Source organism: Aspergillus uvarum (assembly GCF_003184745.1).
Source record: "Aspergillus uvarum CBS 121591 unplaced genomic scaffold BO82scaffold_11, whole genome shotgun sequence".
In the NCBI taxonomy this organism is placed as follows: Eukaryota; Fungi; Ascomycota; class Eurotiomycetes; order Eurotiales; family Aspergillaceae; genus Aspergillus; species Aspergillus uvarum.
Window position 1 is genome coordinate 373,394 of NW_020291308.1, and position 26,388 is coordinate 399,781.

A 26,388-nucleotide genomic window follows, 5' to 3' on the forward strand; every position below is an offset into this window, starting at 1 on the left:
AAATTAAACAACAGCTTGTTTACCATCAATAAGACAATATGGCCGAGCGGTCTAAGGCGATAGACTAGAAATCTATTCTCTTCGGAGGCGTCGGTTCAAATCCGACTGTTGTCGTTTTTTACCTTTTGTTTTTCCGCCGCGTGATCCTGAAGCAACCAATGCCCGCCATCCTCGATCTGAGGATAAGATTATATTTTACTCATAACCAAGACCGAGAATCGTATGTCTCGTATGCATCTGAGGCCCGGAGACTTGGAACATGTCATAGCTGGTGCATTCCGTTGGGGCGGAGCATTCTTCGCATGAAGCAGTCAACACCGAGTCTAATCGGTATAGCCAGCAAATGGGATGACGCCTCCTTTGTTTCCGTGATCCTTGCCAGTTCCCTGGGTGATGTTCGACTTAACAATATCCATTGTTCCACAGACCCCTTGTGCTCGACAATCTCCTCCAAACCCATAGCTGCAAGCCTCGTAGACTGGCATCTTCAGAAAATCTCCGGCTACGAACCCTCTCGTCCCTATATCCAGCATGGAATATAAAAGGACCCATCACACCCAATGCAGAGACAGCTCCACACCCTACCCCAAATCACAAAGAAGCCGACATACTCCAGTATGTGTTCCACCTTCAACAACAAGAACACAATGCCTTCATCCCGGAGAGAAACTCACAATCTCTGGACCCTAGACTTCTGGGTTGAAGGCAAGCGGGACCTCTCACTTCCGGGCCTGTTGATACTTCTCAAGTCCCAGGTTGAGGTGCGCCTTGAGACGGAGGACTTCTCTCCGGCGGAAATCGCTCCAAGCCTGAAACATGTCCTGGTCCGGGTCATCACGCGCGACGGGGAGTGCCTCGGAGAAGCCCACAAGGACCTCAACTCGAAGCTCTGCCGACTGATGTCCAATGAGGACTGGGAGCACGAGGAGCAGACTGAGCTAAATTGGTCCACCAAGATGCTGCGTCGTGTCCAGAAGGACGGCCAGAAGGATGAGTATGATCTGCAGTTCTGGAAGATCCAGGACTTTCCCCGCAACCAGATTGAACCGGTGAGTTTCGCTGTCGCAGAGGTGGGCTTTCGGGTGCTCGAGATTATTAACTATTGGCATTGAGAGCGTTGCGGAGCATGGATTGGCGGTGATGGCTCTTCAATTGGAAGGCCACTTTCTTTAATAGAATATTGATATGATATGAATATTTTACACTATCTTCTCGTTTTTTTTTTCCTTTGATGTGTTTGAGAGTTGGATTGTATGATTTTTAGTGGCAAGTGGCAAGTCTAGGTAGGCCTGCAATCCACTTGGCTGCTTGCATCTTTGGTTTTCGAGCTATCGCGCGCTAAGGCTTCTAGATTGCCTCGTGCCCCACATGCTGTCAGTCTTTCTATGGCTGCAATTACAGCTTCCAATTGCAATTCAGCGGTGGTGTGAATCCTTGTCAGCCGCGAGTTTGCTGTGTTTGTGGTCAGTGGCCACTAGTTTTTCTGTTTACTTCCCCCATAGTCTCTCATACCCCACCTTTTCTCTTCCTTCCCCTTCTCCTTTCTCATTCCCTCTCGCAACCAACACACCCATCCGACATCTCCTTCTCGTTCTTCTGCTTTTCCAATGCTCATGATCTCCATTACCAAGCAATAGCCATTATTTTAGCATGGCCGTGAAAGGCCTGCTGTTCATTCGTTGCCGTGGTAGGTACTTTGCGTACTCTAACCGGTGGGACAGTTATCCGGAAGGTCTGGGCATAGAGTTGATCGACACTATCCCTGAAGATCCCATCCAGTACCAAGGCACGTCACTGAATATACTCAGCTTTCTACGAGCAAGTTATTTCTGACCCCTCAATCAGCATGGCTCCAAGCTCTTCGCTCCACGTTTTCTCGTCTCGTTCACCAATTCGAAACGCAGTGCCTCCCCGTGGCCATCCAGTCCATCGACGAGGACTCGAACGCCTCCCTCACTGAGCGCTACGAGATGAGCTACTTGGCCCTCGACGACCGGCTTGAATCGCCGCCTTTGCAGCTACTGCCCCCGGGGTGGCGGAACGGAGATCATGAATGGGTTTACACCGTCGACTTGGACCAAGAGATCTTCAGCATCGACAATGCCGTTCATCTCCGGCTCTCCAGCATCGCTAGCGACCAGAAATGGATCCTGTACCTCGGTAAGGATGCTCGTCGCCGCCGCGCACCTGCCAAGTGGACACCCCCACATGTGCTTGCCGACCCCACCTTCAAGCCTCAAGTGAAAGAGACCTTGATTAAGATGTTCAACCGGTTCAAGGTCGAGGTGGTTGCGCCAGAGTCCTTCTATCTCTCTCAAGACATCTCCTTCCTTCGGGAATCCTTTCTGGCCTCGACGTTCACACGATTCCAGGGGCACTATCGCGATCTTCTGGATGGGAGCTATCTCGAATGGAGCCCCACAGACTTTCCCTTCAGAGAAATAGCATATGCTATCGTGTCTCTGGCCACGGGTGCTGTATCATTTGCAAGTCCCGGTTCTCTGGATGCTAACCACAAGAAGGAAGGGTATTACCTGGTTCATGGCGAAAAGTCGTCATACTCTGAATTTCTGAGCCTCCGACCAACCCTGCTGCCCCGATTTTTGCACGAGTCACACCATCCCGGAGTGGGGTCCGGGTCGGCTCCCCGGCAAACCACGTATTGGTCGGATAGTGTCTTGGTCCACTTGGTCACGGGCCTGGATCGCGTCGACATAGAAGAAGCCGCGATTGCCGAGGCCGTGGAAGCCGGACTCGAACAGGGACGCAAATCATTCTATGCGATCGTCTTCTCGATTCTGGATGTAATCCTACTGCGTGTCCAGGCGCAATCAGACCTGACTATTCTTGTGGAGAGAAGTCCAATTATGACATTGTTCGAATTTGATGACACTAATTCTTCATTCGCAAGAGGGCCTCGGAATAGATCGCCTCGTACTTTGGGGAATGTCAAAGATTCCAAATCTAGCACCAAGTCTCATCAGAATTCTAGGTCCAATGATCTGGCCAGACCCAACGGTCACGATTGTCAACTGGATGACACTAACCAGTCACTGACAGTGCGCCTCGCCGAGGAGATGAACTATTCCATCGTCTTTGTGACACTCTTGCGTTTCTTCGACGCAGCCACATATCATGATCTGGAAGGTGCCGTGTCCCATGTGTTGCCTAACGAGACTCTGGCAACTGTGATGCAGCTCACCGATGCTCGAACGTATCGCAGTCTCAGCAAACTGTCGGCTTATTGCCGCAAGACCAGTCTGTCCGAGCTTCGGCTGAATGACCATTATACCATCGTTGAGTTTGACCTTCACAGTACTTCCTACACCTTGGTGGACCGGCGTACTGGAACCCAGAGTACTACCCGACTATGTCGAGGGGGGTTTATGCGATGCTACAAGGACTTAGTACTGACCCCGATCATCGGAATTGAAGACCCCTCGAGACCCAGTATCATCGACTCTGTGCAGTGGCACTTGGTGAACGTCCCTAGCGGGGATGCTCCTTACACAAAAACAGTTACAATGCCGCGCAGGTAGGAGGGTACTTCCCCACTCACGGCAGGGGTTTGGGCAGCATCTAACCCTTCATCACAGAGCGGCATATGACCGATTAGCCTACCCCGGTTTCGCTCCCTCCATCAACTTCGACATGCTCTTCCATCTTCCCGATCATCTATATGTTGGATCCGTCGAGGAGGGCTGGGACCGATATCTCAAGAAGTTGATTCGAAGATATCAGGATGAGGAGGACAGCCCCGGCTCCAGTTTTGATACGGGGCTATTCGACTGCGTCCGCCCACCCGGATACCGCGAGATCACCATGGACGCCTTCCGCTGCAGTGGCTTCCACTGTTTTCTACGCCGCGCGCGGGACGAAAGTGTCGAAGAATGGGTGTCCACCATGCAGTACGCCCTGCGTCGTCTGCATGTCCGCGAAGGCTGGGGCAGCGGGTATGAGGTGGAGGAGAGACTCCCCCTTCCCGGACGGCCCGTCGTGGTCGCCTTCTCCGCCCGTGTTGGGCTCTTCTATTATGTGCATCATCGCCGCGAGAAGCCCGAAGCACCGGCGGGGGTAGGTAAGCATAGCATCGAGATAGCGGAGAGATGCACGGATCCCGACCTGCAGGGCCGCCTTGTTCCGCTGATCCCTGGGGTGATCGACTTGAGAGACTACTCGTCCAGGGTCGAGTTTGAGAGCTGGTTCGAGCGGTTCTGCCATGGCGTCGGGGAGAAGACGGTGTATGATCCGTTCACTGATCAGCAGCAGCCTTTGACTCGTGTGCCGGAGCCGCTGCCCCATCTAAGCAAACAGCCTATGACTAGTACAGAGCCGGTGGGGAGCGATGTGGTGTATGACCTGCCTTCTGTGTACAGGTCTCTGGGGTAGCTGACCAGGTTAGTGCTGTTGCTGTTGGGATATGTACAGGGACTGGGGGGATTTAGTATTGACTGGGTAGAGGATGAACTAACGGCACACTAAGTCATTGGCGTGTAGACTGAACAGGACTATTCACATGTAGGCTAGCGATCATTGACCTGGGCGGAGATGTAGTGGTTAGAAGTCATCTGAATCAAGGTGGGAATTCTTGTTATGTCCAGGAGGTTCGTCTGTCATCTCAGTGCCAGCTCCCGGTGAGCAGTCTGGTGATATCGGACATAAACCCACAAGCAGTTTTACTTGTTTCAGGAAGAACCAAATTCACAATTGTGATTGTCCGGCACAATGAACATGTAGGTGGTCTTCCGTAGAATGACCTCAATCACAAGTCGTCTCTTTGTCTCTTCTGCAACAGTGGGTTCTGATGCACGACAACGCCCATTCACAAAGGACATGGCCTTTGTCCGACGAAGTCCAGTTGTTCTTTGTCTGTGGATTGATATTGTATCTTAGGCTAGAACGGAAATTGATAAATACATTCATGTGAACTACACCAGCGCGATTGATGACTCTACTTCTGCTTTCATCCAAGATCCCTCGCAGCCCACTCTCGTCATCGGGATTCGACAAATGACAAACACCCCGATTTTCATCATATCAATATACAATACAACCACTCCTGAGGGAGTATACCAACAAACATGCCCTCCGACCCTCTTAAAGCCCCCAAGCCCAAACGAAGCCGAAGGGTATCTCTAATGTCCAGGAACCGTGCCCGTTACGAAAAAGCCCGCCATCTCACCCCAGATGCTCTACTCGAGCTCGAGATCAAACACAAACAAAAGGGACGGGTTGCCCATCCGGCGAGGTATGCCACCACTGCCTTCCTCAACATATCTATCATACTGACATCGAAGGATACAGAGCCCGCACCTTCGCCCCAGAAGTGTACAGCCACCTCTCCGAAGCGCAACAAGCCCACCTACGACAGCTGGCCGAAGACGGTGGACCCGATCTCTCCGACCTGCGGAATGTAACGTCCCCAACCCGTCCACGCTGCCTGTTAATAAACCCGACCTTGATACTAATATAACGGGGGAAACAGTACCCAAGAACTCACGACCCCAGCTCGCACATCCTCCCCACCGCACCCCCCTCCCCCCCGCTCTCCCACCAGCCCTCAGTCCTCCCCCCAAGCACCTGCACTTCCGGCCTTGAAGAACCATACCCAGCCTCTTCACCCACACGACCCCCCTCCCCCTCCCCCTCCCCCTCGCCCCCGAAATCCAAATCCTCGCGATCCTCGCGATCCTCCCGCTCCTCCCGCTCCTCCCAAGCCTCGCCCCCCTCCCAAAAGTCCGGAGTACCCCCGCGCAAACGCAGAAAACCAACCCCTTACCTCTACGGCCCCTCCAAAACCTTCACCACCCACGCCCCAGACCACTCCCCGCTCCGCCCCCATCACGAACACCACCACCAGCATCACCCGCATCACCAGCACCAGCAGCGCAGCCCCACCTCTGAGTCCACCTCAACCTCAACCTCCGAGTCCACCTCCGAGTGTACCCCCAGCTCGCACAGCCACCGCCCCCGCCGCACCGCAAGCATCCTCCGGCGCCGGGTCCTCCTTCAAGAAGCGCGGCGCGGCAGCATCGCGCGGCACGGGCTGGGGGCGGCGGGGTTCTGGCACCGGCGGCGGGGGCCCGACGGGCGGCTGGAGAGTCAGGCGGAGGCGGATGCGCGGCGCGGGCGGGTGCGCCGCGGGCGCCGCGGGTGGGGTGAGCGCGAGTTGAGGGTTGTTTATGGGGCGATTTCTTCGGTGAGGTCTGCTGGGAGGGAGGGGCGGGAGTTGTAGGGGGGAGGGTTCCGGGACGGAGAATGGGGGTGGGAGGAGGTCTAGGTAGAAGGGGATCGGGCTAAGCTTTATCTTGGGGGTTGGGGTTGCGGTTGTTGTTTGGAGGTGTTTTTGTATGTTTGGTGGGATGAGATTTATGCATTTTTTATGCTCGGTTGGGATTGTGTTCTGGGTAGGTATGGTTCTCTTAATGGCGTATGGTGTTAGAAGGTTACCGCATGCTTGAAATGTGAAACGCAATCGTTTAAATGAAATTGATACTAGTACACTACTATGTCCAATTCAATCAAGATAATGTATAATATCAATTCAAACCATAATCATATACATAATAGGTATCAAACGGCCCAGACCCAAAAACGCCCTGTCGCAAATCTACAAATCCCCCACAAAAGAACACCCGAAACAAACACCTTTGGCCCTTAGCCTCGTCACCCTCAGCCTAGCTAGCTATGCTGGAACTTCACCAGCGCATCCCGCACCAGGGCAATCACCTCCTGCAGCACCTCCGCCTGGCCGGCGTGCACGTCCACGATCAGCGCATCCCACTCGTCCCCGACCACGGGCTCCTCCAGGTCCATCAGCTGCGACTGCACCATGCTGCTCTTCATGTAGTGGGCCTGCCGCTGCGTGACGCGCTGCAGCAGCGCCGTCGGGTCGACCTTGAGGTAGATGAAGTGGATCTGCACCGCGGGCGAGCCGTACGCCGCCACGCGCATCACGTCCCGGTACTTCTTCTTCAGCGCCGAGCACGCCACCACCACCCCCGTCGGCGGCCGGTAGCCGTTCGCCTCCGACGGCGACAGCGCCGCGATCGCCGCCTGCCGCAGCGAGATCAGCCAGTCCCACCGGTCCGCGTCCGTCAGCGGCACCCCGTTGCTCATTTTGGTCTTGTTCGAGGCCGGGTGGAACTGTTCAGGGGGGGATTAGCATTCGCGGATAGGCATTTCGAAAGGGTGGGCTGGAGAGAGTTGGTATTTTTGGGAGAGGTGGACGTACATCATCGCCTTCGAGGAATGGCACCCCCAATTCCTCCTGCAGACCGCGCCCGACGGTGCTCTTCCCGCACCCGGCGGGCCCGGTCACCACCCAGATGTGTTGGATCTGCTGCGGCGGTTGGGCCGGCGGCTGCTGCTGGGTCTGGTCGGCCCACATGGGGTTCGTGGTGGTGTGGTTGATGTTGAGGGGGGTGTCTACCACCGCGCCCTTGTTCTTCATGGCGGGTTGCGGGCGTTCGCCGGCGGAGAGCATGATGATTTGTAGTTGGGGAGTGTTGGGTTTGGGTTTTAAGGGGTTCTGGGACAATGAACGGTGCGCTGGGATACTTGGGTGTTATGACGTGCTCGGAATTTGTGGGATTTTGGTTGGAACCACAGTTGGGATTGTTGGAGTTGGAGTTGGAGCTTGTGTAGGAGCGGCAGAGTGGAAAGTGTGTGGTGTATGGATGTACTCAGTAGAGGTGGGTAAAAGTTGGCTTAAGTTCTCCCTGACGCAACAACCGGGGGAAAGACTGAGCTTAAGAAGGGCAAGAACAAGATCGGGGAAGAAACTACGGCTCTCAAGCAAAAGCAAAAAGGAAAGACGGGAAATCAGAATGATGAAAGGGTTTCCAGAACGGGCAACAATACTAATAATAATCCCATGGGCTGTGGGTCAGTCACTCAGTCAGTCCGGGGGGGCGTTATCGGCTTCAGAATGACACTGTTTCGTCCGGTCTGGTTTTTTCCTGAATTTGCGACCTGATTGAATGTGATTGATCATTCTTCCCTACTCAGTTCCAGGATCCACCCCGGCTTCTGGCATCGGGTGTTGAGACAACACGCAGAAAGGGCCGGGTTTAAGGTATCAGAAATAACTTGGTCGTCATTTCATCACCACTGCAGCACTGCATTTGGAGTGGGGGGGAAAGGAACACCAAGAAAAAAAAAGGGTGGGGGAAAAAAAGAAATAAAGAACCGTCTTTCCTTCCCTGAGACTCCGGCGGTCTGGTTGTTAGCGGGAGATCCGATCGAGTGTGGTATCACATACGTATGGCTTACACCACTCTGTATTCACAGAATAGACAGCTAGGCATCCACAGTACAGTGACGCAGCACCTGTGTCACATTCTCCGCCATCGCCATTGATCCAGATGAGATGAGACGAAAAATCCCATCCATTGCTCCAACCATCGTTGTGAACAGGGTGTTTCGGAGGAGTATCGGGTGAGATAACTTGCCCATGCCATGATGTCACTGGAGCCGTGATCTGTAACCGGCGTTTCGGAACAGTCGGTAAATTTCCACCCCGTAATCTATTTTTCGACCAGGAAAAATGGGGGTTGCGTTTCTCTTTGTTCCCCCCACACTATTCCCTCTCTGGCACTAGCCGGCTGTTCCTCTTCCATGCACCTTCTTCGATCTTTCCAGAGGCTTTCCTCTCTCGAAGGCTCGCTCCAGTTCTACCGTGGACCCGTTTTAGACACTTACACTTGCATGAACAAACCAACTGCACCCACAGCAGAAGCAATCACAAAATCGGATGGATTACTGCTCATTCTGTTGGTCGATTTGCAGCAGCCTAATCGTCAAACCAACTGGCAACAGTATCACGAGGTCTCATCATCCTTCCCCTACGATCCATCCACTGACGACTGGCGGTGAATCTACCGAGATAGCAAGGAACAAAAAGTCCGGCCTGGGCCGTACCTTTTTCCTTTTCCCCGGTCCCAACCATTGCGACAGGTCGGATTTAAGCTTGACGGGGGTCATTTCCCTCTGTTCACAGCAGGACTCCATTCCCGTAGGTACACGTCGGTTGGTGTTACCTCTGGCCCAACCAGAGCTGGACCTTTCTTCATCTTCCCCCTCTTGTGAAACCATCTGGCCTTGATCATGCGTCCCTCTTTACTCACCGCCGCCGACCAAAGTGAATGCGAAACTCGCCGAGTAACACAATGATTCACTTACCTTGCACTCCCTAGATAGCTTTTCTAAGGTTAATGTTTCCCTGGCAGCTCTGTGCATGATCCGACTGGGGTGCAAGGGTTCATTACCGGATTTCTGCCCAGCGGCCTCCTCCGTTAAGAGGCGCGAGAAATAACCTTAAGCGCCCTACGCTGACTGATTATTCCTTGCAAACTGGTGACTGTGTCCCCTCAAAAACCCCTCATTCATATAGACAGGTCATCCAATTAGAGTATCGATCCCGGATAGTGCGGAGGGGATGGATGACTTCCCCAGACTTCTGAAGCCTGGTTCTGCAGCGCGAAAGGAGGAATATTCCCCGCTCCACCGACTTTAGAGTGCGGTTATGCCCCCCGTCGATCTTGCCGCATGTCATTAGGAGCAGACCATGTATACAGAGTTTCCTCGCTGCATCACGAGCTGTCGGCAGATCCGAGTAGGACGTCGCACATGACGTGCAGAGTACTGGACTATAAAATGAAGACGTTCCATACAACCAGGGCTTCTTTGACGGGCAGGCATGACGAAGGCGGTGAGTACGTAATCGGCGATAGTGCCAGCGCGTCCACCGCCGCCAGGCAGTCGAGATGCCGCTGAGGGAGCTGCCCATCTCATGGCCATTTCTGTCCGGTGAATTCCATTCGATTTCATTTCCGCTCAGGTACACGGCTTGACTTGACGAGCATAGAAGTGTCCAACGGCTGCCAATCAGATTTGCTCCCCTGCTTTCCCCCCTGCAGCACCCCAGCTCCTTGACTCCTTCCCCCTCCCCCACGATGACCTCCCTCTTCTTCTCCACCCCGGTGGACATCGACGTGGTTCTCGAAGATAGCGATGAGCGCCAAACGGTGGACGTCAAGTTGGACAAGGGCCGTCGCGAGAGGGTCCCTCTCTACATGGACGGCGAGTCCGTCAAGGGAGCCGTGACCGTCAGACCCAAGGATGGAAAGCGGTTGGAACACACTGGCATCAAGGTGCAGTTCATCGGTACAATTGGTATGAGGCCCAGTTAATCCATCCGCGCGGGGGGCATGTTCATCTTTTACCCTTTGATAGTACTACATGGTCATGCTAGGGTGCATTACACGAAGCTAACCCGCCCCTTCACAGAAATGTTCTACGACCGCGGCAACCACTACGAATTCCTGTCCCTGGTGCAGGAGCTGGCGGCGCCCGGCGAGCTGCAGCACCCGCAGACCTTCCCCTTCAACTTCAAGAACATCGAGAAGCAGTACGAATCCTACCACGGCATCAACGTCAAGCTGCGCTACTTCGTCCGGGTGACGGTGTCCCGGCGCATGGCGGACGTGATCCGCGAGAAGGACCTCTGGGTGTACTCGTACCGCATGCCCCCGGAGACCAACAGCCCCATCAAGATGGACGTTGGCATCGAGGACTGCCTGCACATCGAGTTCGAGTACTCCAAGTCAAAATACCACCTGAAGGACGTCATCGTCGGCCGCATCTACTTCCTCCTAGTCCGACTCAAGATTAAGCACATGGAGTTATCGATCATCCGGCGCGAGACCACGGGGTCGCCGCCCAATCAGTACAACGAGAGTGAGACGCTGGTGCGGTTCGAGGTGAGTGCAGCTGGAAAAGATTTGGGAATGAGAATAGTGCTGGGAAATGCTAACGGCGCACATTGCAGATCATGGATGGGTCGCCCTCTCGAGGTGAGTGAGAAACGCTTCCTTTGGCCTCGGTTGAACGACAACCAGCCACCCGATCTGGACGAGTCCAGCTAATGCTGACGATACCTGCCCAGGTGAAACCATTCCCATCCGTCTCTTCCTCGGCGGATTCGACCTGACACCCACCTTCCGCGATGTCAATAAGAAGTACTCGACGCGGTACTACCTCAGCCTGGTGCTCATTGACGAGGGTAAGTCGGTTACGCTGTGTCTCTGTGTCTCTCCACCCGCCCTTGCCTGGTTTTTTTTTTTTTTTTTTTTTTTGCTCTGCAACGTCACAGATCATCGGGCAGAAGTATGTGTCCACTTGCCGGAGACCGGTCGGGTTGCTGGCCTTCCACTGGGCACCCGCACTAAACATCCCACGGCATCCCACTGTTCCCCCCGTTCCCCGTTTCAATAGCCGGTCGGCTATCGGTGAAGGGCCTTCCCCCTCCTGCTGATCGAGCCACACACACCGCCCGCCGCGTCCAGCCTATCATTCACTACCCCCACACTAAACCCCAAGCGATGGGCTTTTCCCCCATATCCAATTTGCCTAGAGGTTTCCTCACGTGGAGGCCCCAATTTTTTCCCATCGCTTCCCTCCCCCACTCCATCCGACTCCCTGCCTTCCCTTCCCCAAACAAACCAATACCTTTCCTTATCAATAACATCATCATCAACCTCCACCACCACCACCATAAAAAAAAATGCACACAGTCCACTAACCCCCAAGCCTAATGATGAAATACAGACGCCCGCCGCTACTTCAAACAATCCGAAATCGTCCTCTACCGCCAAGCCCCGGAGATCGCCCTCACCCCGCAGATCGCCCAGCAGCAGCAGATCCAGCAGCAGCAGTTGCTTCAACAGCAACAGCAACAGCTGCCCGTCGGCTCGGCCACCCCCGGTCCCGGTCGGAGTGAAGCCCATCAGCAGAACCAATTCGCCCAGCAGCAGCAGCAGCAGCAGCAGCAGGCGGCTCAGTCTGTTCCTGCTCCGGCGGCTTAGCGGATTTTTGATTGGTTGTAAACATCATTCGAGCTGATACTGCGTGAGACTTTTTGCCGGCTGAGGTTGTGGTTGTTCTTGCTCGGGTTGGTCGGGGAATGGCGGGCTGGGGCTGGGTGGATGGAGCTGCAGCTGAGACGATTTGTACTTGTACTTTCTTTCATATATACCCTTGCTTTTTTCTCCTTTTTACTTTTTTCCTCCGCGTGTGGGTGGTTGAGATGTATATGTGGTGCAGTCCGGGAGGTCATGTGTATTGTGTAGGGATGGGGGATGAGGGTGGGGGTGGGAATAGGTTGTCTGGACGAGGTTGCAGACTTTCTACTCCGTGATGTATCTGTCGGAGATGTAGGTGGAACCGTCATGGAGGAGTAGTAGTATTGCTGATAAGCTACATTTCAGTTCCTTTCAAAGTAAGTAGTGCTTCTTCTACGATAAATCTGACCTGATACACAAATTTCAGGCCGCTGTCTGAACCGGTCCTTCTAACGGGGATATCCATTAAGACTGGAGAACAAACTAAGAATACATCTTTACCTGCGTAAACGGAACGGGCAACTCCAAGGGGCCCGAATCAGGTCGAAAGAACCTGGCCCAGGGCACGCAGGACCTCCCCGTCGTCCTGCTGCTTCCCGGCCACCTGCATGGCTCGTACGACGAGCGGGTAGATCCATGCCAGGTGCTTCTTATGATCCAGGCCGTGCGGGCTACTAGCCTGCACGCTGTTGACCGTGCCCGGCGGCGCGGGGACCGTCGACGGGTCGCTCTGCAGAGCCACCATGCCCCGCAGGAGGTGCAACAGGGATTTCCGGGCCGGAGTGGGCTGCGGCATCAGGCCCCGCAGGGGCTGGTCGGCGATGTAGCCTTTCAGGGACACGGCGGTCCGGAGGATCAAGTACGGGGAGATGGACCGGGCGAGGGCGAGGCGGCCGGCGGCGGCTGCTGATGGCTCCACGGGTGATGACCCTTGTTCCGGCGGGGGTGGTACGGATTCGGACGCAGGAAGTGATGGCGCCGCGGCAAGTTCGAAAAAGGTGTCGACTACGGTGTACGCCATCTTGGTGCGAGGCGTCGGTGATGGGTCGAAGGTGCGGCCTGGACGGACATCGTACAACCCGTGCAGCGGGTCTTCTTCGAGGGGTTGGCGAGGCAGGTCGAGTCGCTGTGGGGCGTAGATGAACGATGACCGCAACAGGGCACAGGCGAAGTCCCGGCGGGTGGAGTCGGGGATCGTAGATGCACCTAGCGACGGGATTATGAGCGTCTTCAGTCGGTTGAACGCAGCCACGTCGAAGGCCTCGTCGCTCAAAATCTTGGTGTGGGGAACGGAACCGGTTCGAAAGCCACGGGCCGAGACGATGCCATTTGCCAGGTCCACCACGCAATCCCAAAAACGAGTGATCTGCTCCTGCTGGGCGGTGGCATATTGCTTTTCCACGTATGGGATTCCCCCCTGCAGGATGTTCAGGGAAGCAGTGGTGGACTTCTGCGAAAGACTCGGCTCACGGTCCTTTCCCGGCCATTCATATCTCAAAGCAATGGAGTTCACCAGATAACCCAGGGCGGTCGCCAGAGATCCGTCCAGGAATATGTCTTTCTTGATGCCGTGCTCGGAGATATACCAGTCTAGAAGGTCTATCACGCCCTTTGCGAAAGCGACGTAAGTGGGCTTCTTGGAATCACTCTCTGGCGACCACTTCGATAGAGGTGAACCTGCCAGTTCTGCCAGACATACAACGATGCTCGACTGCGAATTGCCTTCCGAGCACAAGAGCTTCAGACAGTCCAAGAGAAGCGCCTGTACCTTGGAAGGGCGGTCGATGTCCGGAGAGTAAGGCGGGGATATCGAGTTCCAGGCAAGCAATTGAAAATGGCTAAGGATCTTCGTGAAACTTTCATCTTCAAGATCATCCTTGTATAGACGATATATCTGTTGGAATGCTTGAAGATAGGCCATGGCAGCATCTTGGTTCGGTCTATCCAGGTTGAGCATATCCTCCCGATCGGACGGGTGACCATTCAGCCACAAGAGCCAGGTTGAGCGCAGAGACTGCTTGCTGAACTCGCCGGGACCATGTATCCGAAGGAGAGTGCTCGTCAGACTGGAGTAGGCAGCTTCACTGAATTCAAGAAGCCGCAAACTAAGCAGCTTCTGATAGTACCCCAGCAGGCGCTCCCATGATTGATCGAATAGATTGTCCTGGACTATCGATCCAAAGAAATTCGTGATCAGATCAGATGCTCCTTTGACCATAACGACTGTTGTCTCGATCCAGGCCTTCGTGCTATCAGAGTGGTCGGACTTATTCTTCTCCAGTGTCAGGCAGAGCTCATCTTCTATTTCTTCCACCATACGAAACAGAACTCTGTTAAGACACAAACACCATGCCTTGGGAGATAATTGTTGCCCATAAGCATCGAAAATTCTCAGCAAAGTCTGAATAGCACAGTTTCGGACCTCCGATCGGCTATCTGTTGTCAAGTCTACTATCCTCAAGAGGAGCAGTAGCCACAAAGCATTCCGAGATATTGAGGGGTCATCGCCCTTGGCGAGGTTCGCAAGCGCGTCCTCGCTCACGGAGGCATCAATGTGAGACTCAATGCAGAATTGCTCGATTTGTCCCTGGAGAAAGTCTGAGACGTTCCAGAAAGATGATGTAGTTGTTAAAGAGATGTTGAAATCTTGCTGCTGTTGAGCAAACTTGGAAAATGATTCCACCAGGTCCAATCGACAGGGTAGTGGAAGCAATGCCACGAAGTCAGAGGCTATCAGTTGTAACGATTGATAAGCAACCCGCACAAGTCGAACTGAATCTGCTACCCATCTGGCCTGGCTTCTTGCGTTCGAGTTCCCGGATTTCTCATTCTCGACCCTCTCACCAAATACACTTGTAATGAGGTCGAAAGCAAGAGCCCATCCATCCACGAATGTCTCGCCATATTGTTCAAGGATGCTCTTGAGGGTTTCCAGGCTTTGTTCATGAATTTCGACAACTGGAGCAGTGGGGAAGCCGATCGAGCAGCCGCTTGCTTCATAGAGCAACCTAATCTGCATCTTGAGCGCTTGGAGATTCCTGAGCTGTCGGTCATTCTGCTTCGCAGGATCATCGCCAGCTCTTTGCGCCATGGTCAGTGTCACAATGCTGTTCAGTACCTCATTCGCCCTTAGCCGGAACTTCTGGCTGATCGCTCTGTCTGCCGCAGTTGACATCAGCCTGGTAGTGAGAAGATTCCAAGCGCTCAGGTCGGACTCAATCAATGAAGACAGTCGATCAACGTTTGCCAATGCTATCTCGTTGGCTTTCTCGAGCACAAACCTCACCAATTCATCTTGTGTCCTAGACTTCCCCACCGAAAGCGACACGCGGTGGGTGTTTTTGCGCATGAGACTGGCGCGCGGAGAAAGAAGCTCACCGGTAGGAGACTGCGGTGCAGTCTGTGAGGCATCCTCAGCGGGCCCATAAAGGTCTAAAAGTGCAGTCAGGAGATTTTGGAATGGCTCAATGGGGTAGTCGCCGCTGCTCTCGAACATCTTTGCGGATGCCGTTTGCACGGCTATAATCTCGGCGCCGAGATTGGCTTTTGGCACATCCATTGATGCAGTCGAGGCTTCCGCGGAGCTTGTCATGGCCTGGGGATTTGTGGTCAAACCAATCAAAATATCAGTATCTTGAAGGGTGCCGAGTACAATGGACCAGGCCGGCTGATCTAGAGTTGGCCCAAGCGCGATTCCTAAATTAAGCAAAGCGCGTAAGCACAGGAGATTCCTGGTGCTCAAAGACACGAAAGTACTCTCTGGAGCAATACTGCTGACTTCGGCAGATACCGACGAGCTACCGAGAGATACATGCGAGTCCTTCGTTTTATCATCTGTCGTTTGTTTGGGTTGCAGAGCCGTTGTAGCGGACGCCGGCGTATTCGCAGGCTTGACACTGCCGGTATCCGCTGGCATAACTGCTTTGCCAAGTGTTGTTAAGAAGGCATCCCGGGGCGTCGACAATCTGAGTAGACCAGCGACATGCGCCAATTTCTGAAAAGACCTGACAAGGTTGTGGTAGAAGTCATCATCAAGGGCTGCGTACAAGAACGTAGAGCATGCTGCAAGAATGGCTGGCCAGCAGTTATCGATAATGCCAGCACAGCTTTTGATGGCAGCAAGCTGTGGATGAGACTCCAAATGAAGAGGGTTAATGGGTACTGGCGACTTCCTGCTGTGAGGCTGTTTCGGGGTATCAGTCCCCTGTTCGGGACCAGTCGCACGACTTCGCCGCTTTTGTTTCAGGTCGGGGACTGTTAATGGTAGAATAAACTTTGCAAGCCCCTCAGCAAAGTTGCTGATGCAGTTCAGTACAAGACTGTAGATATATGTCTCAGGTGGCGATGGCGGCTCAGTCTTATCGAGCAATTCCATATAAGGTGTTCGGACCACGCTCCATTGGCTGCTGATTCCCGGCGCATCGGAGTCTGTGATAGGAACGGATGCTCCGATGACGCCAGCAACACCCCCTGCTTCGAGAGTAATTTGCTCTTCGGTGACAGCTCTTGTATGCTCGGTCCGTAAAGGTACAGTCGACCGGGCGCTGACTCCAATCAGAGAAGGCTTTTCAGAGGCGAGACGAACCAGAGCGGCCATGTGGTCTTTCAAAATATTCTTCCTTCTCTCCTCCCCGTCGTATAAAGAATATATGAGCCTTACCAGACCTGGCTCAGCATACAATCCTCGGAACAGTTCCATGCAGAGTACTCGCTTCCACGGTGATGTCCCGTCTGGCTCAAGTAAATGCGTCACGAGTCCGAGGGCCATTTCGCACTCGGCAGGTAGGGGAGATATGTGGCGCTTGAGTAGCACAGAGAGGATGCGAATGGCACGGACAGTCTGGGAGAAAGTATGTCTCTCAGAGAGGATTCGCACCAGCACTGGCATCAGCTTAGCTCGCAAGACCTGAGTCAACTCGGCATGGGTGACGAAAAGCCTGCCACTATTGAGTAGGATGCTCTCGATGAGCTCTAGGGTGAACGGCGTGGACAGAGATTTGATGCGAAGGAAATAGAGCGGTTCACCGTCTACGAGACGGCATAGGTCATCCAGGACCTGATACATCCGTTAGTTTTCCAATCAGAGAGCTGCAGGTAGGGAGCGAAAGCCTACACGTAGAGCGTCATACGCAAAATGTCCCACGTTGATGGGATTCCCGTCCACCTTGACAGTGACCGTGGGAGTCGTTTTGTCAAAGTTCTCTGCAATATGGTCAGAATCGGCTGTTCCGAGTTTCATCAACATCTCGAGAATCTTACTGTCTTCGATGGTGACTAGCTCAAATGTGGATACCACAAGCTGTTGGAGCGTTGCTGCGGCTGTGCTTGAAACAGCAGGCATCTTGTTCGTCTGCAAGGTTGCACAAATCTCCAGCGTGCTCACAAGAAGATCCCCGCCCAGATCACTCGCATAATGTTGAAGCAAGGACGGTAGAGTTTGCAGTATCTTCAGTTGGATATCCAGGCCTTCACAGGGTAAGTAAAGCACGGATTGATCGGCTTGATTGAGTGACTTACTCATGTTCGCCGTCTCCTTCAGGCCCGAGAGTACATCTCGAAGGCGCTCCGGAGGTAATGACCGGGATGCCACCAGCCTTTGCAGGCAGATGACTCCGATGCTTGCGAGCTTGGCATGGCGACTATGGCAAGCGATAATGAAGGGATTTACAAACTTGGGTTTGCGCAGAAGGTCTCACGCAATCTTAGCATCCATGGCGTTTGAATTAGATCATAGTCATGGTCCCATGAGACACTCACCAGCAGATATCTGAGCCTCTGAGGTCGAAGGTAGTGCCTTCAAGTCATTGAGCGACTCTTCGGCGGCCTGTATTATCGTTAGTCAGCATCAATGTTCAAGAATCCCTTTTGGACGGTGGAAGCTTACAGTGCGAAGTTCCGAGTTTCTTCTCTTAGACTCTTGGATAAGATTCAAGAGTTCCGCCTGGAGGAACTGGGAGGACATTTCAAACAGGGTGCTGAATCATATCATGGCCGGCGCCAGTTGAGTCGGATAGTACAGTACAGTAAGGTAGCAAGCACTAGGCAGATGTGGCTTCATGTGGTTGGATCGCTGATTGGGTCGGCAGAAGAAGAGAAGAGAGGTTGGTGAAAGAGCACATGGATTGACGCAATATACGTCTTATTAAGGGTAAATGCACATCAATACAAATACATAAATGCCATTTCCAGCACATTCAAAGGGACAATCGAACAATCAAGCAACGAACGCATCATCCGGAGTGGCAGCTCTCAGGAGCGCCAAGGCAGCGACGGAGATAAGTTGGAGGCTATCACGTGGTATCGGCTGGTTCTTTATCATCACATGACCTGTTCTTCAGGAACCCGGCGGGACAAGATACGCAATAGCCATCCATTGCAGTGCCCATTGTCATTGCCGCAAGTGGGATAAAGTCGTGGTGCCCCTCCTCCGCCTCCGGTACTGATCTCTTTTACCTTTCTTCAACAACAACCTTCATTTCCCCACATTCAAGATACACAAAACCCCCTCTCCAAACTCATATACCGCATCATGTCGGCCAAGATTCCTAGAAACTTCAGGTTGCTTGAAGAGCTCGAGAAGGGCGAGAAGGGCTTGGGCGCAGGTGAGCATACCTTCACAAAACAAGGTGGCACATGACGCACAGTTCACTAACGCACTTTTGTTTCCATCATTAGAGGCTTGCTCGTACGGTCTAGATGATGGCGAAGATATGATGATGAGCAACTGGAATGGCACTATCCTGGGCCCTCCTCATGTCCGTCCCCTCCGCATACTTATTCCCGCCACAATACCCCAGCAGTACTGACTCGACAACGAATGAACAGAGCGTCCATGAGAACAGAATATACAGTGTCAAGATCCACTGCGGTCCAGATTACCCTGACAATCCCCCCACACTGCAATTCGTCTCCCGGATCAATCTGCCATGCGTTGATCCCCACACCGGCAAGGTACGCATGGAGCTTCGCTGATAGCCTAACAGGGTCAGGAGTACTGACTTCTCTATAGGTTGACCCCACCAAGCTGCCTTGCCTGGCTCAATGGAAGCGCGATTTCACCATGGAGACTATTCTGCTCGAACTTCGGCGGTATGTCGTGCCTTGACTCCCTGTTCCCCCTCTGGTGCATGCAGGTTCTTACTCTATCACAGGTATATGGCTCTGCCCCAGCACAAGAAGCTTCCCCAGCCCCCGGAGGGCTCCAACTTCTAAGCAACGTGATGCTGTGAAATGACTCGGGAACCGAATGAGGAGTATTCTGGTTGGGTTTGTGCGTGCGGTTTCGTTCGCGTCTTCTTTCGTTTTACTTCTTAGAGCGTGTACAGTCTATGCATAACGCCGGGCATGGCGTGGTGTCAATCGAAGCCTAGTCGCAATTCATCGATTCTAGAAATCCTTGTCGGTGTGGTCTTTCCTGTCAACCTTGCTACTTAGACTGTCCTTTGCTATGGCATTTATCATTAGCCTCTGAGGGTTTCATGGACATGGAACTAAGTAGGCTTAGGCACTGCCACAGTGAGTGAGACAGCAAACCGATAGGGCACACGGATTTCTGTCAGGATAGTACTGTACAGGTGCCGATGCCATTGGGTCGATTGGCGGCTAAGCCGATGCAACTGATGGAGCTTCAAGATACCGAACCAGCAAAAAGCAAAAACAGGTCGTGCCCGGGATCGAACCGGGATTACAGGAATCAGAATCCTGGGTGCTAACCATTACACTACACAACCAAGGCGGTGAGGGTCGGGCATTATGACAACTTTATGAAGCTACGTGAAGCTTAGTGTAGCGCGCTGCCTAATCTAGACTCATACTGTTCATCAACTTCAGCGATGACTGGTTACAGAATAGGGACCATGGTCTGGATTGAAAATTTGCCTAGATATCTGTAAAATTCGGCTCCTTGCCCATACACATATGGGTCAATCGCCCTTATGCCATGTGTTGACACGTGATCGCGATTGATATCTTCTCAGTCACATGCTTCCCAGAATATATTTGACTTCGACATTGAACGCCTTATCTATCCCACCATGCACAAATTGGTGGTGCCCAACAAATCTTCAATCCACCGGTTCACAGGTGCGTACCCCAACAGACAGAGCAAACAACGCACCCTGCAGGATGAGACTAATGCCCACTTGTCGTGACAGCCCTAGCGCTCTACCGCGCGCTTCTCCGACAATGCGCCAAATTACCTGAAAATCTAGCGGAGCGCAATGCACCCAAGCAGCACATACAACTACGATTCCACAGATACAAGGGTCTTGAAAGTCCGTCAAGAGTCACGCATGCATTGAAAGCGGGATATGATGTACGCAAATCCTCATCTCTTTTGTCCCCATCGCTTCAGGTTTCATCCAGTGCTAACCGCCGACAAATTGGGCAAATATACAGGCACTCGACTTGCTCCATGCCGTATCACAAGGCCGTCGCACGGAGACCAAGCATCTCCGGACCCTCCTATCCGAAGCCGCCGAAGCAAAGGAGCGCCAGTCCGCAATGCAAAGAGAGCTGGCGCGGTTGAAGCCGAGAAAACCCCCGAGCGCCCTCGAGCTGAAGAAGAGGGCCAACCGGGAGGCCACGAGGCGGACCATGTCGCGACATCCCGATGCCATACCGGTTCTGTCGCGTCCCCGGCCGGTCGTCAGCGGGATACGCCGCATCCCGAAACTCGTGAATGCGCGCGGCGTCCCCTTCCTGCGGATCAACAAACCCCAACCCGCGATCCTTGGGCACATTATCCGGGGCAAACAACGCAAACGAAACAGGACACTTCGCGTGCGCAGCAAGTTACAGGAGGCAAGACTCTGGGCTCAGGATGAGGATGAGTGGGATCGATTAACCGACCAAGCGGAACGAGAGCCAACGGCCACGTGGCGCCATCCCGTTGAATTATGCATTATGGAACTCAAACGACGAGTCTTTGAGATGGAGCGCAAGGATCATGAGCTTGCGACAGCCATGTGGAAAGTCGTCCTTGCGGAGCGGGCGTTGGCCGCCAAAGAGGCCAAGGAACGGGCCGCCAAGATGGCGGCGGATGCTCCAACAGAGACCACGGGAGGATTAGAAACGGAGCAGAAGGCAGTCGGCCAGCTAGAGCGCGCGGAACTAACCAAGCATTCTACCTGACTGGGATTTAGGGCACGTGCATAATTTATTGAAGAGGATGTCAGGATTGGACGAGTAACCTCAACTCGACGAAGACAGCCCAAGCACAGCCCAAGTGGGCGAGTCCTCTATGCGTTCTCCAGGCGAATATACCCCATTCCTTCACGTCAGATTCATAGCATCGAATCATAGCCATATGTCTCGAGAATCTGCCCGGTATTTTTGATCAATACCCGCTTTATACTAGACACATCTGTCGGCCTGGACACCTTGATATCTTGGTTAAAGGCCCATTCGCGCGCGAACTGAATGTATACTTGTAAATTGTGTCATAGAGCACGTCACGCTTCTATGCGGCGATCTTCATTTTCTCTACAGCAGCGGGCATAGCATCCTCCTCGTCCTCATCAAAGTCTGCTCTGCCAGCCAGACCGCGCTCCCACAATTGCTTGCCCGTGAGCTTCTTTTCCTCCTTCCCGGGCGCCTTCTTCTGTGCCTTCTTGTCCTCGGCCTCCTTCTCCTCGCGCAGCCTCTTCTCCTCGTCCTCCATCTCCTTCATGAACTTGTCCCGCCACGCCAGGAACGTCTCCCGGTTGACCGCCGTGCCCTGGAACTTCCGGTTCTCCTCCTCCTCGCGCTTGGCCGCCTCCATCTCGCGCTCCGCGTGAATGGCGTTGACCCGCTCCGCCATCAGCAGCTCGGCGCTCTCCTTCAGCGCGCTCACCAAGGTGAACACCATCGCCATTCCCATGTTCTCTTCGATGGTCGGCTGCAGCGCCTCGAGCAGCCGGTCCTTGTCCTCCGAGACATCGATTCGGGGGTGTTTCGGTGCATTAGGGGCCGCGGTGATGTCGAGTTCCGGGGCCACGTCCGGGTAGTCTTCCGGGTATGACACGTGCAGAAGCAAAACTGGCGGCTCGAGCTCTTCGACGTCATTGTCCGGGGGGTCCAGGACGATCGATATCCGATATGAAGTGTCAGAAACGTCTGTTGCAGGTTCTTTTCGTCAGCAACGATTTCTAGAATTATCGCCAGAGCCAGAAATCAAGAACAATAGTCTCCTGGGCCACTGGGCTAAATTTGCATACCTGTAATCTCCTCGGGGAAAATGGAGTCGAGCACTTCGCGCTCTTCGATCTGATCTTCGCGACCCATCTTTGCTCTCAATGCGCCGCCGGCGGGGGTGGTGGAGGGGTATTCGGTTTCGTGGGGTGAGTGAAAACTCGTTGCTGAGAGGTCCTAGCTCTCAGATTTGATGGTTGGCGAGCACTAATAGCGATAGAGCTTGTAGTACATATGAGCAAGCACCAAGATCGCTTCGCGTTTTCCTGATTCGATAATCCTGAGCTAGAGCATAGAATGATCGGTCCCTCTTCATCAATCCGGCATGGAGTAGAATGTTGCGGTCGACGTGCAAACAGCACAAACAGATAAGGGAAGGCCGGCCGCCCCAAATTTATCCCGCCCGAAAAAGGGAATTTCTATGCTCCGCCTTGGAAAAAAAGATCCAACAAGCTCCAATTGCTATACTTTTATTCCTTTTGCCTAAGGTTTCTATCTTTCCGCAATTGTGTCATTTGCATCTTTTGACCTATTAATTGACGAAAACATACTCAGTTTGAACGCATTACCTTAACATGGGCAAGTCCAGGCCTCAGAAACAGAAGAAATCCTCCAAGTCTCGCGAGAAGTCCCTCTTCGGCGTCGGTGGTTCGGTGAAGCAGTCGCAGACCAAGATGAACGAAGACCCTACCCAGCTCCTGGACCAGGCGACGATACTCATCCAGACCGGCCAGGCCGATGCCGCTCTACAATTAGCGCAGCAAGCGCTCGACAGCTCGCCCGCGGGCTCCCCCTCCCACCTGTCGGCCTTGATCGCCGTCGCCGAGATCTACGTCGAACTCGGAGATATCGACACCGCCCGAGCTCATTTCCTGCGCGCGGTCGAAGCCGACCCCAACGGTACGATACCGGAATCTCAGGGCGGCGGCGCGGAGAAGTTCTTGTGGCTGGCCCAGTTGAGCGAGGAAGGTGGAAAAGATAGTGTTTGGTGGTTCGAGAAGGGTGTCTCCTCGCTCCGGCATGCCATCCAGCAACTAGAACAGAACCCCGGGCCCCAGGAGGCGGCCGAGCTGCTGGAGAAGAAGCGCAAGATGGCCAATGCCCTATGCGCCGTGGCGGAGATCTATATGACCGATCTCTCGTAAGTGGTACCCCAACATTCCCCCAGTGTGGCTGCAAGAGGATGAATCTTCCGTGCTAAACATAAAATAGCTGGGAGGAAGACGCAGAAAACCGTTGCGAGACGCTCATCACGGAGGCCCTCCTTGTGGAACCCAACGGACCCGAGGTCCTCCAGACCCTGGCTTCCATTCGCATTTCGCAGCTACGGACAGACGACGCCAAAGCGGCATTGAGAAGGAGTCTCGAAATCTGGAAGGACCTGCCCCCGGAGGACCCTAGCATCCCGGACTTTGCTACCAGAATCAGTCTTTCTCGTCTTTTGATGGAGGTCGCGCTGGAGTTTGAGGCATTGGAGGTCCTGGAGCGGTTGATACTGGAAGACGACCAGAGTATCGAGGCTTGGTATCTTGGTGGATGGTGCTTATATCTCCTAGCTGGGAAGCAACAAGCCCCTGCGGATGAGGAAGAGGAAGCCGATACCCCAGAGGCCAAGCGCCTTGCATCGCTCGTTGCCAGTCGCGAATGGCTCAAGCAGGGTCTAGCTCTCTATGAGATCCAGCAGTACGAGGATGAGAGGCTCAAGGAGCATGCGCTCGAACTGGTTCAGGAGATGAACCAGGAACTGGGCGAAGAGATTGAGGACGAAGAGGCCGAGGGCCAGGAGGGTGAGGAAGGTTGGGAGGACGAGGAGATTGAGGTGGACTCAGACAGTGACCACGAAATGGCTGACTCCTGAAATCAACAAACGCTGCATGTCCATGTTACGAAACCCCCCCTTCCCTGTCATGATACCAAACCAAAAGTCATGTTATTCCTGCTCAAAATACCAACGAATCTAATAATACCTTGGAAGAGCACCTCTCATTCATATGAAGCAAGTTCACTAAATCCTTCTGGGTTCATTGTCCATTCCATTATCGTACGGGCCGGATAAAGTAGTACCCGAGCGCGTTTCCCTCCCTCCCCCCGGAGTTAATCCAAGCCAATTTTGTCCCAGCCAAGCATCTTCGGGGTGGCGAAACTGAGCTCAATGTGAGTTGGGGAAAGGGTCGTTTTAGCGGTCGCTGGAAAGTGCCCCCCCCCTTGTCTTCCGGTACAGGATGGACCTGGAATCCGCGCCTAGCGGGGAAAGCTCGTCGTCGTTACAGACCCCAGTCCCCGCCGTCGCCGTCGAGATGACTTCCGCGGATGTAATCGACAAGCCAGCCTCGGCGAACGAGGACCCCACCGCCACTGCCACCAAGGCCGAGATGTCTCAGACCGACTTCGAGACCGACAGTGACGCTTCGGGCGAGGAGTGGGAAACGCAGTCCCTATTCGAGGACGCCATTGAAGTACTGCGGGACGAGCAACTTCGCGATGGAGGTAAAGTCAAATCCCATCTATACAAATGCTTTCCTCGGCGCCCTCTGGCTGTGCGCACCCAAATCCCCACCCGCTAACTGCGCCGCGCTCGAGTATCTATAGTCCCCGATGCCTGTACGTTGGAGGAGGCTGTCGCCTACCGAAAGCGCCTCCATGAAATCGGCAAGGCTGCGTTCGTCGAAGAGACCATTGCAAAAGAGACGGTCACTGCGAAGAAGTTGTGCACGGCGTTCGGCATCCAGCCCCCGGCGTTCCTCGATGGTGCCCCCGACGAGGCCTACCACCCTCTCCTCGCGATCGCGATCTCGCGCGAGTTCTCGAGACGTCCGAAGCTCCCACAGTACAATACCATCGACGATGCGGTGAGGTTGCTGAAGGAGTCCAAAAACATCGTTGTGCTGACCGGCGCTGGCGTGAGTCATCCCCAGGGCGCAACCTTTTTTTTTTGTCGCGCAAGGGTTTGCGATATACTGATCGAATCTTGTAGATATCCACCAGTCTTGGGATTCCCGACTTTCGCTCCAAGGATACCGGGTTATACTCACAGCTCGCGCATCTGGGTCTGAGCGATCCGCAGGAGGTGTTCGACATCCATGTGTTTCGCGAAGACCCCAGCATCTTTTTCTCGGTCGCCAAGGACATCCTCCCTACGGAAAAGAAGTTCTCGCCGACGCACGCGTTCATTCGCCTGCTGCAGGACAAGGGTAAATTGTTGACCAATTACACCCAGAATATCGACAACATCGAGGCCAATGCCGGTGTTGCCGCGGAGAATATCGTCCAGTGTCACGGCTCGTTCGCCACCGCGACATGTGTCAAGTGCAAGTTTCAAGTGTCCGGGGACGAGATCTTCGACGAGATCAAGAAGGGTGCCATCCCCCAGTGCGCCGCGTGCCGTGACCGAATCGCAGAGGAGACGGGCGCGAAACGCAAGCGCAGCACCACGGGTGTGCACCGAAATCGCAAGGACGACCACGGCGACAGCTCGGATGATGAATACGAAATCCCGTCTCCCGGTGTTATGAAAGTGAGTCCTACGTTTTTCGGAATGTCTTCGCCCGGCGTTCTTGCTGACAGTCAATTAGCCTGATATTACATTCTTTGGCGAGGATCTTCCGGACGAATTCGGTCGTCGCCTGCTTCACCACGACCGCGAGCGGGTGGATCTGGTCATTGTCATCGGGACGTCTTTGAAAGTGGCACCTGTCGCAGAGGCCCCCGGCGTGCTGCCTCGTCACGTGCCTCAGATCTACATCTCTCGAACTGTAAGTCCTACTTCATTGCCTCAAATCTTTCTTCCAGCCTGACGAATGCAATAGCCCGTGACGCATACGGAGTTCGATATTGATCTGCTGGGTGACTGCGACGTGGTGGTCTCCGAGCTCTGCCGCCGGGCCGGATGGGAGCTCAAACACGAGATGATCCCGGAGGATGAGAAGGTGGAGATTTCGCAAGTTGAAGGTTACGAGTCACGACATGTGTTTCGGGTTGTCGGCGCATAGCGACGGTGTTTTGTGTTGCTAGCCATCCCCTCTCTGGCTCTTAGCTGGTTTCGAGATACGGCGTATATTGGGTTGGATTTGCATTGTGGGTTTTTATATCACCAAAAGGGAAGGATAGGCTGTGAAGATTGATGGACGAAGACATACACCTACTGTTATCATCAAGCATGTGTTTATTATTTTTCTCTGCGGCTTAGAATGTATCTATTCTTGTTTCGACCTCGTTTTGACTATTGTTACGATGACAAAATATCATGACAAGCAGTTACAAATACTTCATATACTTCTCCATCGTACACAAAACACTCCCAGTCTCATTCAAA

The 26,388-nt window shown here is 53.7% G+C and overlaps 10 protein-coding genes and 2 non-coding genes across 12 annotated transcripts; 8 read left to right on the forward strand and 4 right to left on the reverse strand.

The window, feature by feature from the left end:
* The first annotated feature begins 32 nt into the window (after window positions 1-32).
* On the forward strand, window positions 33-114 carry BO82DRAFT_t82. Its single transcript has one exon. It is a non-coding gene; the product is annotated as a tRNA-Ser (tRNA).
* Window positions 115-647: 533 nt separating this feature from the next.
* BO82DRAFT_399674 (uncharacterized protein) lies at window positions 648-4,389 on the forward strand (the record flags this gene model as incomplete). Its single annotated transcript, XM_025639136.1, has 3 exons — window positions 648-1,049; window positions 1,809-3,535; window positions 3,597-4,389. 3 exons carry the CDS (start codon window positions 648-650, stop codon window positions 4,387-4,389), a joined length of 2,922 nt encoding a protein of 973 aa, XP_025494630.1.
* A 664-nt stretch (window positions 4,390-5,053) lies between these two features.
* Window positions 5,054-6,235, forward strand: BO82DRAFT_409655 (uncharacterized protein; the record flags this gene model as incomplete). The annotated part of the gene is made up of 3 exons (XM_025639740.1): window positions 5,054-5,248; window positions 5,305-5,413; window positions 5,486-6,235. Exons 1-3 carry the CDS (start codon window positions 5,082-5,084, stop codon window positions 6,233-6,235), a joined length of 1,026 nt encoding a protein of 341 aa, XP_025494631.1. The 5' UTR covers window positions 5,054-5,081.
* A 446-nt stretch (window positions 6,236-6,681) lies between these two features.
* On the reverse strand, window positions 6,682-7,486 carry BO82DRAFT_277231 (gluconokinase; the record flags this gene model as incomplete). Its single annotated transcript, XM_025631175.1, has 2 exons — window positions 6,682-7,146; window positions 7,235-7,486. The coding sequence occupies 2 exons, from the start codon at window positions 7,484-7,486 to the stop codon at window positions 6,682-6,684; spliced, it is 717 nt and encodes a 238-aa protein (XP_025494632.1).
* Window positions 7,487-9,702: 2,216 nt separating this feature from the next.
* On the forward strand, window positions 9,703-12,346 carry BO82DRAFT_351984 (vacuolar protein sorting-associated protein 26). The gene is made up of 5 exons (XM_025634568.1): window positions 9,703-10,176; window positions 10,291-10,763; window positions 10,832-10,856; window positions 10,949-11,065; window positions 11,611-12,346. The coding sequence occupies exons 1-5, from the start codon at window positions 9,957-9,959 to the stop codon at window positions 11,865-11,867; spliced, it is 1,092 nt and encodes a 363-aa protein (XP_025494633.1). The 5' UTR covers window positions 9,703-9,956; the 3' UTR covers window positions 11,868-12,346.
* A 95-nt stretch (window positions 12,347-12,441) lies between these two features.
* BO82DRAFT_329786 (putative endosomal peripheral membrane protein (Mon2)) lies at window positions 12,442-17,865 on the reverse strand (the record flags this gene model as incomplete). Its single annotated transcript, XM_025633073.1, has 6 exons — window positions 12,442-16,959; window positions 17,017-17,105; window positions 17,163-17,369; window positions 17,421-17,594; window positions 17,661-17,727; window positions 17,788-17,865. 6 exons carry the CDS (start codon window positions 17,863-17,865, stop codon window positions 12,442-12,444), a joined length of 5,133 nt encoding a protein of 1,710 aa, XP_025494634.1.
* Window positions 17,866-18,278: 413 nt separating this feature from the next.
* On the forward strand, window positions 18,279-19,504 carry BO82DRAFT_351985 (E2 ubiquitin-conjugating protein MMS2). Its single transcript, XM_025634569.1, has 5 exons — window positions 18,279-18,505; window positions 18,579-18,658; window positions 18,729-18,854; window positions 18,913-18,992; window positions 19,055-19,504. The coding sequence occupies exons 1-5, from the start codon at window positions 18,433-18,435 to the stop codon at window positions 19,113-19,115; spliced, it is 420 nt and encodes a 139-aa protein (XP_025494635.1). The 5' UTR covers window positions 18,279-18,432; the 3' UTR covers window positions 19,116-19,504.
* Window positions 19,505-19,561: 57 nt separating this feature from the next.
* BO82DRAFT_t86 lies at window positions 19,562-19,633 on the reverse strand. Its single transcript has one exon. It is a non-coding gene; the product is annotated as a tRNA-Gln (tRNA).
* A 303-nt stretch (window positions 19,634-19,936) lies between these two features.
* BO82DRAFT_277279 (LYR motif-containing protein) lies at window positions 19,937-21,035 on the forward strand (the record flags this gene model as incomplete). The annotated part of the gene is made up of 3 exons (XM_025631181.1): window positions 19,937-19,985; window positions 20,057-20,217; window positions 20,301-21,035. The coding sequence occupies 3 exons, from the start codon at window positions 19,937-19,939 to the stop codon at window positions 21,033-21,035; spliced, it is 945 nt and encodes a 314-aa protein (XP_025494636.1).
* A 241-nt stretch (window positions 21,036-21,276) lies between these two features.
* Window positions 21,277-22,391, reverse strand: BO82DRAFT_304551 (RWD domain-containing protein). Its single transcript, XM_025632187.1, has 2 exons — window positions 22,103-22,391; window positions 21,277-22,001 (listed from the first exon to the last, which is right to left on the reverse strand). The coding sequence occupies exons 1-2, from the start codon at window positions 22,167-22,169 to the stop codon at window positions 21,364-21,366; spliced, it is 705 nt and encodes a 234-aa protein (XP_025494637.1). The 5' UTR covers window positions 22,170-22,391; the 3' UTR covers window positions 21,277-21,363.
* Window positions 22,392-22,514: 123 nt separating this feature from the next.
* On the forward strand, window positions 22,515-24,099 carry BO82DRAFT_304553 (ACL4 family protein). The gene is made up of 2 exons (XM_025632188.1): window positions 22,515-23,217; window positions 23,289-24,099. The coding sequence occupies exons 1-2, from the start codon at window positions 22,652-22,654 to the stop codon at window positions 23,932-23,934; spliced, it is 1,212 nt and encodes a 403-aa protein (XP_025494638.1). The 5' UTR covers window positions 22,515-22,651; the 3' UTR covers window positions 23,935-24,099.
* A 114-nt stretch (window positions 24,100-24,213) lies between these two features.
* BO82DRAFT_304558 (putative histone deacetylase SIR2) lies at window positions 24,214-26,334 on the forward strand. The gene is made up of 5 exons (XM_025632189.1): window positions 24,214-24,563; window positions 24,666-24,976; window positions 25,051-25,590; window positions 25,649-25,828; window positions 25,883-26,334. The coding sequence occupies exons 1-5, from the start codon at window positions 24,299-24,301 to the stop codon at window positions 26,063-26,065; spliced, it is 1,479 nt and encodes a 492-aa protein (XP_025494639.1). The 5' UTR covers window positions 24,214-24,298; the 3' UTR covers window positions 26,066-26,334.
* The last annotated feature ends 54 nt before the right edge of the window (window positions 26,335-26,388 follow it).